A 16,975-nucleotide genomic window follows, 5' to 3' on the forward strand; every position below is an offset into this window, starting at 1 on the left:
ACCAATTTGTTTGACACCTCCTGCCTAGACATAAGTTTTAAAGTGTTTTAGCCTCTGTTAGAGGAGATTCTGTTATATTATCTCAGATTTTGGAGTAAAGACAATCGGTCAGTATTAATGTGTTTGCAGCTTGCCATGCATGCAAATGAACAACCTCATGAAGTTGAACAAATTCAGTCTGTTTTCTGCAAAAGTGTGATTCAATTGCGTAGTGGCAGAATTTCTACTTGATGCAACAGAACCTTCCACTGCAAACCACGCACTGTGACAAGGGTCATAGGTGGGAATCCCACTTAAAGATACTGTGTGTACCTGATAAATTAAACTGTGAATGAGTTCATTGTTATTGGGTGCACCTGTGTGTCTGGTGTCAGCGTTTTAGCTGTGAGAAGGCTCCAAAAATATGACATTAAAATCAAATAAAAGGTCACGCAGTCCTTAGCACAGAAATCTACCGTGACGTAAACCTGCAGGGGGTGAAGCAGAATCCACGCAGAAACAAAAGCACAAAGTGAGGCCATGACTAGGCAGGAGTGAGGACGGCTCTTTCTTCGGGAGGATACTTTCCCCTTCGGATGAAGAGGAGGAGTGTGGAGACACTCACGTGATTAATTTTCGTCTGCGATACTAGATTTGAACAAAGTCAAGTTCACTATGTCTAACGTGGCCCATACCGGAAGTGTTCGGTGTGGCGTTTTAAGATAAAAGCCAAGCGACTAACTGAACGCTGAGACTAAACTAAAGCCCACGGGTCGACCTGGAAAACACGCGTGTATCAAAAGCCCCAAAATACGCGTTTCCATTTAATTCCGTTTGAAACTGGGTTTAATTGTGACCCATTTAGCTGCTCTTAGGTCAGGTGAGGAGTGGCACCGGTTTCATTTCGGTATGAACTCTTTCATTCCAGATATTCGTTCAGCATCATTAAAAAAGGGGTGTGACGTTTTTAAGGGTTAAATGATGTCATCACTGTATTGTCAAAGCTGGTCATATTCGGTGCATTTTTTTTTTATCAAGCCACTGGAAATGAGTAATAAGACTCAATTTAGCAGATCGCTTAAAATAACAATTAAACGTAGGCTAATTTATTTTATTTTGAAAGGAACTTCCGGACACGTCTTCTACCCCACAGTGGGCTTGATGACCGGGAGCTGCGACGCTGGACATTTTAAGGTGAGCACGTTTAGTTTGGAGCGGACTTAAAATCCCAGAGCAGGGCTGCTGAGGGCAGGACAGCGGGCACAGCAGCTGCTTCTGCGGGAGGAACACCTGAGAAAGGTGCGCTCAAGCCGGGTGACAAATTACACACCAAACTGGAGACTTCTTCGGACTTGGCTCTGTTTCAGACTCCCGGTAAGCGGCACCGACGATGCTCCGCTCAGGCTCTCGGTCTTAACATCACAAAGTAACTCGATTTTTAAAAAGTGTCAGCTTTCTGGATATTTGTGCCCTTGTTTGTTGTTGTTTTTTAATCAGCGGACGCGTGATGATTCCCGTCGCATCGCGCTGCGGTAGGTGAACTACTGGAAACGTGAGGGAGCTGGAGCGGGAGGGGAGGGTGGAAAGCGGGTCTTTGCGGCCAACTCGGACCTTTTCGGCTTGATTAGAGCTGTAATTTCACCTTCCACGGCTCAGAATACATTCCCACCTTTTTCTCTCGGCTGTGGACGCTGAATAAAAGCAGAAGAAGTCGGTGTCAGCTGAGCCAGAACGGTGCGGATCCGTCGGATGCCTCTTTTTTGTTGTTTTCCTCCCCTCTCTACACTGTTTCCATGATTTGCGCAAGGAATTTCATGTTTGAATTTTTAATTGGAGAATGACTAACCTCACAGGGACACTCTGCTGCTCTTTCCCTGCCGTTTGTTGCTCAGACAAGTCTGATCCTTTTTGGAGAACGCGTGCAGCATCCCCGTGGTTCCAGCCAGGGCGCGCGTAACCTCTCCACTGATGTCCATTGATTTATAATATTTTTTTGTGGGGGGCCATTTATCGAGTGTCGCGCAAGGACTCGTGTCCGTTTATGGAACACTGTTTTTTCCCTCCCTGCTGCCCGGGTTGGATCAGGATAGTTGGAACTTTTTGCTCTCTGATGTGGGGAAAAGGCTCTGCGTTGCCTGGAGAAGACGCGGTTTTGCCGTGCCCTAGGTTCGCTGCTCGCAAAGACTCTGAGAAGACTGGCCAGTAACATTTCTGCTTCTGAAGACCTCCAATTTACATCGGACTCCCTGCCGCTCAGACACTCGTGCAGTTGCATTTCTGTCTATTGCGCATTATCCAACTTAAGACCCTCGAAGAACTGCAACAGCGTCGTGTGGAGGCTAACACCTGCAGAGAGGTTTATTTACCCTCAATCGGCTACTGCAACAGCTGGGATTTAACATCCTCCTGCAGGGATTTCTACCATGTCAGGTGTACGGGATTTCAGACTGACTCTCTTCATCTGTGTGACGGCGCTTTCATGTGGTGAGTACCCCTTCTACCTCCTTCCCCCTCCCCTCCTCTCCTGCCCCCCATTCAAAACACACACCCGCCAACAGGGTTCCAGGATCATATTCACGTTGCATAGAAAGCAATGGCCCTAAATTTCTGAAACATGCACCGCAGAGGCAGTTGGTCTTGATTATTATTATTATTATTATTATTATTATTATTATTATTATTATTATTATATTTTTTTTTATTTATTTATTTATTTTTTATTTTTATTTTTTTTTAATGACTGACCCCACACACACACACACACACACACACACACACACACACACACACACACACACCACTAAACACAAACAATCATACTCCTGTTACACATTTCTGAAGAAATTCAACAGTGGCTTCACTCCTGGTCTGTTTTCCCCTCTTAGGTAACTCTTTTTTTTCCCCAGAGGAGAATGGCAGGCACACCATCAAACCAGATACTTCAATTGGAATAAAAAAGCACTGCGGATGTAATTAACTCTCATGATCATCACAGTCACAAAAGCATGAAAAAAGCCACACTTCAAATGCTATAGAGAGCTGAGAAAAAGGCTAAAATACCCACTCCACATCAGGTTAGAGTTGCTTATGCTCGAGGACTCGCAACATATTTGAGAACTGATTTCATCTGCTGCTTGTGAACGAAGTCACGGTGTGTTACACAGCAAATACACATACAGTGTGTTCTACATGTGCTGATGAAATCTAAATCAAGCATCCTCAAAGATGATTTCCTGACATGTCCCAGTGATCTAGTTGGACTCCAAAACACTAATCCTCCTTTAATATCCAACTCTTTATTTATTTTTTTACTGATGCAGCAGCAGCAGGGGTGCAGGACTGTTTCCAGCAGTAAGCAAAGTGTGACATTGCAATGCGTGGATTAAGTGTGTTGCTGGGAGGCAACCCCAGGACGAGCAACTTGCAGCGCAGTTTCTGTTTATTCATTTGCAGGCACATTTAAAAGGTGCTTATATTTAGACCCAGATTAGGACTCTTCTGTGCTTCACCCCAGTAAGCCGAATGGAGACGGAGTGCAGTTTTCCTTCCATGTTCAGTGTGTAACCACCTCTTGCTTCCTTTCAGACATCTTGCACAGTATCTCCCCTCTCCTACTCATTTTCACCAAGTCTTGCCTCAGTTTCATTACCACACAAAAGAAACGCCTACGTGTGCACTAAAGCATATACACTCCTTGATGGCTTCACCAAGGCTGTAAAGCCAGCGTGCTGTATGCTGCAATAGCGTGCCTACACAAATCCCACTAACGCCTGTGGTCAGCGTTGCTTAGTGCAGGGGTGGGGAGGGTGCTCACCTTCCTGAACAATAAAGGCACTGCTGTTGAAAGCAAGTGCAGGGACAGATTTGGCGCGTGGACGGCTGCCCCCTAAGGATGGTTTCAGAGTCTCTTGGCCTCGGAGACGTCAAGTCGCTCTCACACTTGTACACGGAAGCCTTCCTCCTGCGCTCATCCCGGCACTTTAAACCTCTCCCTCCTTGTCACTCTCATGCTAAATAAACAATTTTGTAAGAATACCTCAAGAGAAATGCAATAGACCTGCTGGATGAAGAGCTAAGCAGGCAAATCCCCAGGTGTGAAAAAGCAATATCATGGACTTTAAGGTCCATGATAGTGCTGTAATGAATCTATTATTTCTCATTCTTCTCACCTTGAATTTGTATTTTCATATATATTGGCTGGCACACAATGTTGTAAACACGCTAAAGATTATTTTCCCCCTTTGCAGTTGATGCACTAGGATACTTTTTCCTTCTTTCGTTTTGAGATGCCGTTGTAATTGTTCAGTTGTTTTCCTTCACCGTACCCCCTCCTCAGGAAGGTCAGAGGTCATGTGCTGAGCAGCATTCCCAGAGCTGATAGGGATTAAGGTTTTTCAAGGACACTTGAGCTAGGCATGTTCACTGATAAGAGCTGTTCAAAAAAAGTTTTCTGGCTACTTCTTGTGAAATGGTATGCTCCGGTGAAATAATAGGGCATCAGAATTGAGGTCTAATCTAGGGCAGGGTGGTGTTTGAAGTGCTTTTGTAGGCATTGTTTCTCCAAGATTGACTTCTTTTTTTTTTTTATTAGTGGGTGGGCTATGGGGATGTGAGGATGACAATGTCAGTGCTTTTAGCTGTCAACTTCTGTCTTTTAAGTCTGATCTGAAAGAGTCGTTATCCTCTGTCATTGTAGACAGATTAGCAATTGTGAAGCTCTTATTGCACTTCCAGTAAAGTCAGGAGGCTTCTTTCGGTAAATTGCAAAAAGTAAAATGATCTTTTATGGAAGAAAGTAAAATTTGGCTTGGTGTGCAGGGAGAGGCTTTGCACATGGAGAAGAGCGGAAACTATACGCAACCATAACACAACTAAGCAAAAGTACTACAATAACACATACTGAGATAAAACCCAACAATCATATGACTCCCTATGAGCAAGCACTGTGGTGACAGTGGGAAGGAAAAACTCCCTTTTAACAGGAAGAAACTTCCAGGATGCTACATACAGGTTTAAGATTTGTTAGTTATAAAAATAAAAAAAGTTTGATACTTAACACATTTAACTGATATAATATGGAACTCCACCCACATACAGAAAAAACATATTTCTAACATAGCAGTAAATCAGGGGAAACATTTATACAGTTTCTTTGGAGGCAACTGCTGATTATTTTCTTAACTGTTTAATTTTTGAAATCTAAAAAGCAATGTTGAGCAAATGTTTCTATTGATCCTTGAATTGACTTCTTCCTTCACTGAAACAAAGCTGTGGCAGTGTGTTATACATTTAGCTGGTGTTTAGGCAGTTATCTACTATGTTAATTGATCGTGAGACCTGGATGTCTTACCACCTGGGCTGAACAGCTTTCTGGATGAAATCCAAAAAGACTGTGGTGAACTCTGATAAGTGGGTAGAATAGATGGTGACTAGCTGTTACATTAAACGTGCCACCACTGATTACTCGGGGCTACGTCTGCAGTCAGCAGCATAGCGTGGATGTGGGAGCACTGTTTGCCCAGTCATAGTTTGGATGTAGCTGGCAGCGTTCCCAGCACCAGCCTATCTCTGAGAGTAGACACTGGACAGAGAGCAGACAAAGCGGCAGTGTGACACACCAGCTCTCATGTTCCAGCCTAATTGATTTACATGTGTTGAAATGAAGCCTTTTTTTTTTTTTTTTTTTTTTTTTTTTTTTTTTGCTCTGTTGCTGTGTTTGAAGAGGTTTCCTGTTTTCCATCCTTTTGTGTGGAAAAACGCAGACATACATGCAGGAGGTGCATATCCATAGCCATTAACACTCTGTGACTGCAAATGAGTCAGCGGCGCTGTTTAATTATTCTGCTTTTGCTCCCATCAAGGTGATGTTGAATTGTTTGTGTACCTGTCACTTTTTACACCATAAAGCATATGGTTTATATATTTTTATTATTATTATTTTTAATGGCGTTTGCCGTCAGCATTAGATGATGGTAATGGTAAATCCATGTGGAGCATGGCACAGTTTAATACTTTTTTCATTTCAGTGACAGTTGGGCTTGAGGCTAAAACCAATCTGTGCACTCGGAACAGCAGGGCAACGAACAATAAGAGAAGCTGTTACTGGAAAGACGGCTCTTTGGTTTACTTGCAGTCTCGTTCCATAATTGCGTCGCAGGTTTTTGCAGGTGGGCATGTCATTCAGTTAAAATGGATTTTTCTGCATTTAATTGTTGGAACAAGCCAAAACTAGATTTCTCTGAATTGTAAATGGATTAAAAAACAAAAAGCAAACAAAATCTTCGAAACCCAGCTATGCTTGAATCCCTTCAATTTTCTGAGCTGTGTTTTCCAAGCTCTTGTTTCTGAGGCGTTGTGGAGTGTGCAGTGGCTGTTGTGAATTCTAAGGACGTTGTCCTCTATCAGCAGTGAAATGGACCTTTTATGAAGGACTGGCTCTCCCAGATGTAGTGGGATGTGCAAGACCTTTACCAAGGGCTTCAGGGTTTGTGGGCACTTCCTGCAGGGGAAAAAAGTAGAGTATTTGTATGCTATACAGTAACCCATTTTGTCAGACCTTCTTTGAACTTTTAAATGGTTGAATCTGGTGAATGTACTTGTTTCTTTTGCTAAGGGTAAATTCCTCAATTTCATTTATTTATTTTTTTTGTGTTCAGGTTTCCCTCGAGTCCATTTTCTATCTGCAAAAAGCCAAGTTTTCTGACAGTGACTAGCATACATGCATCATATACACACTGCACATATAAAACATGGTTTATGATAACATATTTGTGTCCAGGTAATTGCTCATGTAAAAGGGGTATGCAACCCCTTTTTTTTTTTAATATATATAGCCCCCCTTTTTTTGTTTTCATAACTCTTTCACTTAAGCTCTGTGTGCATCATAACTAGGGATGGGTACCGGTATCCGGTGCCATGATGGCATCGGTTCTGACATAAACGGTAGTAACCAGTAAAAGTCTGGCTGTACTGCAACAAGTGCTTTAAGGTGATACTGTGCAAAGGAGGTAACACCTCGAATCTGATGAAACACCTGGCGACGCATAGCGTTTTTTTTTTTAAAAGCAGAGACATGCACCGTATTTGATAGCTTGCTGCGAGACCTCACACCGAGCACATCTACTACGGGTGTGGTGCCTGTTATCGGTCCCGGAGTTAGCAACATCCCCCAAGAACCCGAAGAGGAGAGTCCTGGCCCCTAGCCCTGCCAGTGTAGCAGAAATGATGAGGATGATGATGGCAGCAGCAGCCGTTCTTCTCTGCGTGAGTAGCTTAATGTTCGTGTGTAATTTACGTTGAGTAGGCTAACCACGTTATTAAATTAACGCACGTAAGGTGAACTAGCAAACACCGTCGTAGTTACATGCAGCTGTCTTCTTGTTTGATGGCAGATACTCCCTTCACCCTGGCCAAAAAAGCTAAAATGACCAAAGAAAAAGTGGGGAAACAGCTAAACATGAGAGGTTTTTGGACAAAGTTTGTGTTCTTCATTCTTTAAGCACCAGTTTGAGCACCGTTTAAGCACCGGCACCGTTTCAAAAGTACCGGTTTGGTACTGGTATCGGATAAAACCTAAACAATACCCCTAATCATGACCTCTCTCCACAATTGGTTGATGGACCAACAGCAGCACAAGCAAGAGTAGCCTAGACTGATTGTTTAGGACACTGCCCCCCGGTGACGGTAAACAGCTGCAACACTGGAGAGCTGCGCGTAGGACCATTGACAGACCATGTCGGAGCCTTGAGAAAGCGACCCTACTGCTCACTTGATCTCTAACCTCAGTAAGCACTTTCCTAATGAGTTTATGGCCTATGGCCCAAGTCTTAGTTATTACAGCCTGACCTCTGTTTTGTAACATCTGGGTATGCTTTAGGGTGCGACTACTTTGCGATTACCAAGGCACTGTTGGATGAGCACCCAGCGTCCTCTCATGCTTGAGAACAATGATTGATGACGTGCTAAGTACATCCAGCCTTTATAAACAGTCTGTATCAATGGTCGTTTGTCCTTGAACATTTTTTTTGCATATCTTTGCAGACATTTGGATACAAAACTTTCCCCCGCTTACTTAAATCTCACAACATCTAGAGTCCAAAAAAATCCTTCTGTCTGAAATGGTTTGTATCGTGAGACAACGTTAACTGTTTTCCAATCCATAAATGCAGCCCATCTGTTTTTTCTTTATTAAGCATTGCTGTGTGAAAGATGTTTTCTTTTTGATTCAATTTGAAAAAAATAAAAAATAATTAAAGGGAAATTTCTGTCAAAAATCATCCACCACCTGCTTGGCTTGATGTATGATTCGAGTCCAACGAGGACGTATAGAATAATTGGACCGCACGAGGCAGTTATTCATTCATCAGTGTCAGGTGATCACTGTCGTATTGTGTGCACGTGTAGATACAGATCAGGTTGCACTCCAGTGCTTTTATTTTTCCAGAAATTCTAAACTTTGCACCAGACAAAGGCCACATAAAATTTACCCATGACATTTACTCAGTGTCTTTGTAACCGCAAGCAATTTAATATTTCCCTGCAGGACAGCTGGGGATACGAGCACTTACATGAACATCTTCCAGCTCTTTTTATACTCAGCGGGGAAGCAATCAGTCTTCTGCATTAGGCGATCACATATGTTTGGTCTGAAACGAGTTCTCGTGCATGGCGCCTCGTGCGCATCTCCACGATTCTGCAGCGCCTTTGATTTAAAATGGCTTGCTTTGCTTCCCGTGGTATTGTGAGTCACGCTTGGCAAAATGTTACCACCTAGATTTTTACATTTCCTTGCAGAAATGGATCGAGATGCACAGCGATAGATCTTGTCACCGCTAAGAAGGAATAGCCACTTCTTGGACACCCTCTGGGAAAGACGTTAGCCCTGCCACCAGCTGGGCTTTACTTAACACCTTTATCCGGTTTTATTGTCTAGATATGATGGCACCCACTGTGACATGCTCCTTCTGTGGTGTTACAGGGGTATAATCATTTTCCTCTAATTCTGGTCGTCCTGACACGGCAATATAGCTCACATTTAATAAGTTGTGTCCCCTGACAGGGTGAAAGAGAATGAGCTTTCTGAATGAAGAAAAGGTTAGACTGAAAGTGGCCCCTTTAATTTCTCTAAGAGGACTACATGGAATACAGAAATGGTAAGTCGCATCATGTCCACATGTGGCACATGACATATGTTCACAAGAGAGGGTCAGACCTCCCCCTGTTGTGCAGAGTGTTTGATGCCTTGCAGCCAGGATTGTACAACCTCACACTCCTTATAGCTCTCCGTATAAGGCTGCCAGCTTTTGTTTACTGGGAAACTGATGATCAGTCACACTTATAAGGCAGCAGTCATCAAATTAGTTTGCCCTAGATTACCTTATCAAGCGGAAACCCTGAGTTTTTTTTGTTGTTGTTGTTGTTGTTGTTTTTCTTACTTTGTGTTAGGTTTAGTTAATGGTGCTGTATTGGTGAGCGTTAAATGAATGGAGATGCACAACCGACACAAAAGTATTGCACTGTATTATCACAGTTTACGAGCTGAATTTTGACCGCTTTTGCGTCTGCGTGCAGTTTTCCCAAACAGGCGATTATTGTTATCGACCAACTCGGTTCTATTTTGAGGTAAACTAGTCTAAATAATTGCACTAAAGTATCATTTTGATGGTCTGATCGCCTGACTGCTGGTGTGTCTTAGCCTGTAGGAGACTGTTGTAGTGATTCAGTTTTCTCAGATCCCAGCAGCGCTCCCCTAGAAACCAGAGGGAAAAAATGTAATCAGAAAAAAGGTCCTTCCTCCCTCGTGCAGCTAAACCAAACAGAGGAGAGACGGGTGAAGATATTCGAGTTGAACTCACTGGCTGACTTGAGGTGTGACAAAAGTATTTTTCATCCACCTGAAATTAGAGGGGAGACTGACTCTGCTCTGTTGTTTCTTTGAGTACTCACACAGATAAGTACCAAAAATGTAACAACTCTTGGGTAGTTTGCAGGTAGGGTTGAATGTAAAAGGGTAAATATGAACGGGCAATAATGGCAATTGATATAACGGGTAATATTCTACGAGCATCGTTGGACATAAATGTGTATCTTGTGCCACATTAAAATGGCAGATAGTTAAACAAAGTCAAAAAACATCCGGTGTAGGAGTATTGGCGGCCTGCTTTGCATATCAGCAGTTTGTCTCCGTGGACTCGGTGTGAACCATTTGTGTGCAGTCAGTGCAGCGGGAGAAGTATGACCAGATTTTCAGCTTTCAGCACATCTTGCACTATCTGCTCTCTTCCCCACACTGATTTCCCAGTGCTACAAATCTGCTAAAGGACTCAGAGATGAACGCTCCAGTCTGGCAACCAACCTCAGCTTCCTCCTCTACAACCAGCCAACACTTAATTCTTTCTCTGCGCTATATTGTTTTCAGCTGTAGGATTGCTTTTCCTGCTGCAGTTGATCCACACTGACTTGACTGGGGTTCTTAAGTTCCCCCTGGTTTCTCATTGTCATTAAGGCAGAAGGGAAAAGCGTGTTTAAATATGTTCCTGTAGATTGGTCTCGTTGTTTGACTTTGACAATTATTTCTCTGGAGAAAGTTGGTAAAATTGTCTAATGTCTTGTTAGATGATGTCCTATAAGACAGAGCAAATACAAGCCACAGACAGCTTCTCTTGTCTCTTACTGGTAATTATACATAGGACGTGTAGCGGCAGTGTTCTCCTTTAGAAGCAGACGTTGTCAAAGTGACATCATGTTCTGCAAACAGTACAGTGAATCCTTAAACTGTCACTTTTATTAGCAAAAAGCCAAATTTTGCTGCGATGCATTTTTTTTTATTTATTTATTTTTTTTATTTCAGGTTGACTGAACTAATTTCAAGTTTGAATATGACCATACCAACTTTTATTTGAGTTAGCCTACTTTTCCTTTTTAAAAATAACATCACTGCAGCATTAGTTATGCTTAAAATTAAACTGCTGTGACAGTGATTAGGCAATTAATATACTGCACCCTTGGGTCCATAATTATATGGACAGCGACACTTGTGTAGTTTTGCTTCTGTGTTCCATCACACTGGATTTCAAACCAAACAACCGAATTGTGATTGAAGTGCAAACTCTCATGTTTAATTCAAAGGGTTTAAATAAAATATTGCATTAACTGTTTGGTAATTAAACTGTTTTTCAAATTATACATAGTCTCCCATTTTCTTTTCCTGAGGTTGAAGTAATTGAACAAAGTAGCATAATTTAAATAAAAAGATTGCTTTTTAATATTTAGGTGAAAATTCTTTGCAGTCAGTGACCGCCTGAATCCTAGATCGTCATTCAAAAGCACTGCTAGGCCTTTCCTGCAGCCGCCTTCAGTTGCTTCTTGGTTTGGGTTCTTTCTGTATTCAGTAACTGAAAAATGCACTCTACTGACTGACTTGAATTCCTTTTCTTTGCCATGAGAGACTCCTGGATTGTTGTTGTGATGCGCTTTGGGTTATTGTCCATTTCCACGTTCTGCCTGGTCAGTTTTGCAGCATTTGGCTCATTCATAAAACTGAATATATTTCCTAAATGGTTAAATCAATGCTTAGTATGAACTAAAAAGGTATGTTATGTAAAAATGTCTTGGGCTTGAACATGTTTTAATGTTTTATAATCTGATATTATGCACCGCAGCTTTATCAGCACTGATTTCATCTGTCAGTAGTAGCAGCTACACCCCGACCAGGCTGGATGTGAAGCGTCCTCTCTTAAAAAGACAGAAAAATATCGTCATGACGGGATTCATCAAGTTTATTGCTCAGCACGTGAGGGCAGTTACTCTTATTCCTCCACAGTTCTGGCACCACGAGCTGATCTAGTATTGTTTTCTGCAATTGCATGAATAGATTAGCTGCACGCTGGTCGTCTTGCGTCATTTCAAAATAGCATAACAAGGTTAAGATGATGTAATGTGTTGCAAATACTATACTTTCCCTATTTATAATTGAGGTGGCGTGCTCGGTTCGCTCCACGCACGTCATTGTCAGAGATATGTATCCATGTGTGTGGACAGTGAAAGTTGTACTAAATCAAAATTGATGTTTCTGTTATTTTTTTGTGATGCATGTATTACCTGCCTCAGGATGTCAGCTGTAGCTGTCAGATACTGTTGTTCATCTCCTGAACCTGACAGGGAGCCCCCCCCCCCGTCTCCTTTGTCTGATGTACTGGCTCCTTTTCTTTCTGTTTTGTTGCAGTTTATTTGTGTAAATACGATTTCTCTGAATTAACTTCCAAAGACAGTCTGGGGTTGAGTTTGGCCATGATTTCTAATTTTGCTAAAGTGCTGCCATTCCTCTGCTTCAGCCCCAGGATAAACAAGCTGCTTCATTCAGAGTTCATATAGCTGTTGCATTTACATCAATTAAAATTGGAGAATTTTTCTGCTTTTAAACTCGCGGTCTTATTTAGGAACGAAGTAATGTAAACGAGTCAAAAGTCATGAATATGATTAAAAGATTACGCCTCTGTGTTGCCTTTTGTGCATGTAGTTGTGTTCAATATGTAAGTCAGAGAAAAATCAATTTGCTGTCAAGGACTTTTGAGGTTAGCGTGTGGTGATATGTTGAAAATGTAGTTCAAATCATAGTCATATTGATTTAACAGAGGAAAATAAATGCTTTACAAAATAGGCCACCATAACACTGACAGCACTGGATTTGCCTGACTTCAGTGATCACGCTGTGTACGAGTCTCCAGACAAAAAGTGGCCTCTGTTTGTTGTTTGTTTTGCTTTTTTTATGGTTTGTGACAGTTGGATATTCACAAAGCATTCAAATCCAGAAAGAAAACAACACTAAACAGTGACAAAGTGTATTCTTTTTATTTGTGTGTATCTGCCTCTTATCAACAAGACACATCCACAGTTAGAGGAATTCATTAGTAATTAACCCTCCAGTTACAAGTATATCATTCACCTAACTTTCATGCACATTACACACTCACTCTCAATAAGTTTTTATTTATTTATTTTTTCCCCTTCACGTCGATGAAATGAGACGTCTACTTTGAGCCGCGAACCCCATGAAATCCCATTCAGCTCCATCTAAATATGGCAGGACTCATAAAGACTGAAGCACTCGCAGAGAAACCCTTCTCGGCGTCTTCCACTCCCGAAGAAAATCTCGCCCAAGGGTAGGAAGTCTTTGCTCAGTCACTGTTGATATTTTTGGAAGCGATACCGATTCCATATTTCACGAAAACAGACTGAATCCCATCTATGCTCGTATAGATCTGTCTTAAATAAGTTCTAAGCTGATTTATTTATATACATTTTTTTTCTCTGCCAGAACAGAATTGGGTGCTGGCAAGATTGCAAAATGACATTGGCACAGTTATTCTGCTCTAACTGAATTAAAGATTTTGGCCTGACTTGATGTTGGACCATACTCGTTTTTTACCGTGTTTGCTGTGATCTATGAAAACTTTTTTTTTTTTTTTTTTTTTTTTTAATCCTGCCTTGGAGCTACCGCCATATTGAGCCATGTCCAGAGCAATCAATTCTTTTATTAGGTTACATAGGCTCTGTGAGAGAAAAGGAATCCCTGGCTGTTATAATAGCCTCTGTATGCTATATTAGGTCCAAAAGACATTTTAGTAATTTCACAATAAGCCTATAAAATGGGATTTAATCCACACAAAGAATAGAGGCTGCAAGCTCTTTCATGCTTTTGCTTTCTGCCGGACTCCTGTTAGGTTAACTTTTCCCCACAAAGGCTCGAATTTTGATCAGACATTTTTAGTAAACATTTCTCACTTGCTGTCTTTGATGAATAAAAAAATAACTTGTAGCACTTAAACCTGTCCTTAAGCAGATATGTTAAATTAGTAATGCCATTCTCCCCTCTGCCTGTCAACTTTTTACATCTTCCATGCTTACAAATTCTGCTTCAGGAACCACTTTGGTGAATTTGAATCATATATATCCACTTGGCTATGGACCTGACTAAAATGAAGTTGACAATGTCAATGCAAAATGCATATGGTTCTCCTGACTGACTGAGCAATGTGAATCAGGAGCACATGCATCAGAACAAGCTGTGCAGCCCTCATAGCATTATCCCGTTCTTCTTCTCATGATGTGCATTAAGAACCTGTCCAATTAGCTCAAGTTTAATCTTTTATTTCTCAAAGCGAGGTATTGGAGAGAGGTCTCGGGGGGGCACTTGGCAAAAATGAGAAATTGATTTTTGCTTTCAGTTAATTTGCTAGCAGAGATAGCAATTAAGGAATATGCGAAAATATTGTGCCAATCTACAGAATATTGTAATGGAAGAGAGCCATGCGAGCACCATGTGTGCAATTGTGTGTAGAGTCTTCAAAACAGCTGTGCGCCTGTTAACAAAACATTGCGATGTTACATTTTATCCTTAGTGTTTTTGTGTTGCATCACAAATGCACAGTAACTTCTGTGGTGGCATCAATGTGTTTGTTTAAGATTCATCTTCTTGCAGATCATTTTTTAAAGTCTAACATTTATCTGCATGAAAGCCTGTGCCGCAACGGTTAGCTGAGAAGAGAAGCTGAAATCTGAGGAGGCCAGCGGGGCTTTTCTCTCTCATGTATCTGCAAGTGATGCAGCTTTTTTTTTTTTTTTATTGAGGGAACGAAATAACCCATTGTGGCATCACACAAACGTTTTTCCTGACAACAGTGATTAAGATGATATAATAAGCCAAATGACTGTATTTACAATTTTCTGTGTGATTGCTATACAAATGTTGTGTATCATATTCACAGCTTGAAGGAAATGAAACACAAGGCTGGTTCATCCAATGTTAAGGCTCACAGTTTAATGCAAGACTAAAGTGCAAGCCTTGTATTAATGTGTGAGTGCATGTGGCTCTAGTCTAAAGTGCTTTGAGTGTTTCATAAGATATATAAAGCTATATAAAATTGCAATCTATAGATCGTCTCCCCCTCTTCCTCCCACTCATGACTGCAAAGTCTGTCCAAAAAGTAAAGGTTAATACATTTTTAAAGACAGAGCAGCAGTTTTTGGTTTTAAAGAATTTTAAACATCAGTTCAAACTCTAAACACAAGAACAAGTGAGTCATTCGACGTCAGCACCGTGCCAAACCAGTTTAAGCTGGTAAACTGGAGATGGATGAGTAGGCTCAGTTATTTCATGGTGGTCTGTGTCATTCATGTTTATTTTGATGTTCTCTTAGTGTGGCTCAATCATCCTATTTATATAGCACCAGTTCACAACAAATGCCATCTAAAAGTACTTTCTATTGAATCACGAGGAGCCTACAATATTAGACAGAACCACAATCCCCCGAGGAGCAAGCACTTTGCATGGGTGAGGGAGAAGATCCTTCTTACGGGCAGAGAATTCCTGAAAAACCAGGCTCAGTGAGGCGCAGCCATCTATCATGGGGAAAAGAGATGATGGCAAAGAATAGCATGGAGGGACCAGGGATAACAAACGGGACAAATCGAAATGTGTAAAGACAGAGAATAGACATAGGTTAATAATGTGCGCAGGGAGTGAGAAGAGAAGTCCTCAGTGCATCATGGGAAGTCCCTCTGCTGTTTGAGGGTATGGCTGCATAACTAAGGCTTGGTTCAGGGTCACCTGATCCTGTCCAACTTTATAAAAAAAAAAAAGAAAAGTTTTAAGCCTAATCTCAAAAGTAGAGGTGTCTGTCTCTTGAACCCAAACTGGGAGCTGGTTGCACAGAAATCCAGCTTCTGTTGTACTTTTAGAAACTCTGGGAAGCCTGCAGTCTGAGAGTGACGTGCTCTATTGTTGGAATATGGTACTATGAGGTATTTAAAATATGGTCAGACCTGATGTCGGGAAACAACGTTGTCTTATTATTCTTCCTTACATTTAGGGAGGGAACTACTAGAATCATCACTATGATAAATTTCATTCAGTCATTGGATCTTTGGGGATCCTCTCTGATGTTGTATGGACTCAGAGTAAACACATCATGGCCTGAGGTAAACATTGGTGTGAGTTTCTGTGATATAAATAAGAGGATTGAATTAGCCTTGAACTCTGCATATTTATTCATCTTGTTGACAGACTTTATTGAGCGGTTAACAGTCCTTTGGGTGAACTCGTGGATGAAGAACACTTATACAGGTGAAGTCGGAAGTGTCTTTGGGGGAAAAAAGAAACGTGTGTGTGTGTGTGTGTGTGTGTGTGTGTGTGTGTGTGTGTCTTTTCTTCCAAAAATAGGAAGCTTATAATCTCAGCTGCTGTCCAAATAATCACCGAGTCATTGGCATTGATTAAAGCCCCACCAAGCTCACAAATAATACTTGTTTTGCGCCTCTGGGGCAGGGAAATGATATATCCCCTTTGAATATCAGAACACAGAGGTCTGTTTGGTTTGTAATTAATTAGAAAAAGACAAGTGGGGGGAAAAACACTCACAAATATATAATGTGATGAGGGTAAATTACTCTGGCAAACTAAAAAGAAGAAAAATCATTTTCTAAAAAGGATTGGAATGAGGTTGAGTCAGCTCACTACACTCCCAACCCAGTGTGTGCTTGGATAAGGTGGAGGCTGAAAAGGTTCAATTTAGCACTGCATTAGCTGTAAGCGTTTAAGAGTGCCAGTGTTTGTTTTTCACATTAAATTACTCAGTGAGGCACGTGTAATTTTCTCACAGTGGGGGAAAACTGATTGGTAAATCCAGAGAAAATTGGAGTAAGAATAATAAAGTTCCAAATTCTTTGTATCTGCTGTCAGTGATCACACAGCTTTTGAGTGCCAACCTTAAAGAGGCTTAGAATAATGAATTAGTCATAGAGATCTCTGAGGACGTGAGGGAGGAGAGTTTGGCCTAAATGCACAAGTCTATCAGTGGCAGATAACAGCGCACACAATTAAAAGTTTTACATAGACTGCATTACTCTAATTTTGAAATACTTGAAATCCATTTTATTGCATAGCGAGGCTTTGCTTTGCATCACACTGATGTGGAGGAAAAAAAAACATTATAGGCAT

The 16,975-nt window shown here is 41.3% G+C and overlaps 1 protein-coding gene across 1 annotated transcript in view; it reads left to right on the top strand.

Annotated features, from left to right (window-relative positions):
* The first annotated feature begins 1,150 nt into the window (after positions 1-1,150).
* tmem132e (transmembrane protein 132E) overlaps positions 1,151-16,975 on the top strand; it is a 440,362-nt gene continuing 424,537 nt past the window's right edge. The window contains exon 1 of the mRNA XM_082549921.1: positions 1,151-2,463. Coding sequence (XP_082406047.1) covers positions 2,403-2,463 — 61 coding nt within the window. The 5' untranslated portion in view covers positions 1,151-2,402. The remainder of the gene's footprint in view (positions 2,464-16,975) is intronic.

The sequence above is a fragment of the Aulonocara stuartgranti genome (genome assembly GCF_965226115.1).
Source record: "Aulonocara stuartgranti genome assembly, chromosome: 10".
NCBI lineage: Eukaryota > Metazoa > Chordata > Actinopteri > Cichliformes > Cichlidae > Aulonocara > Aulonocara stuartgranti.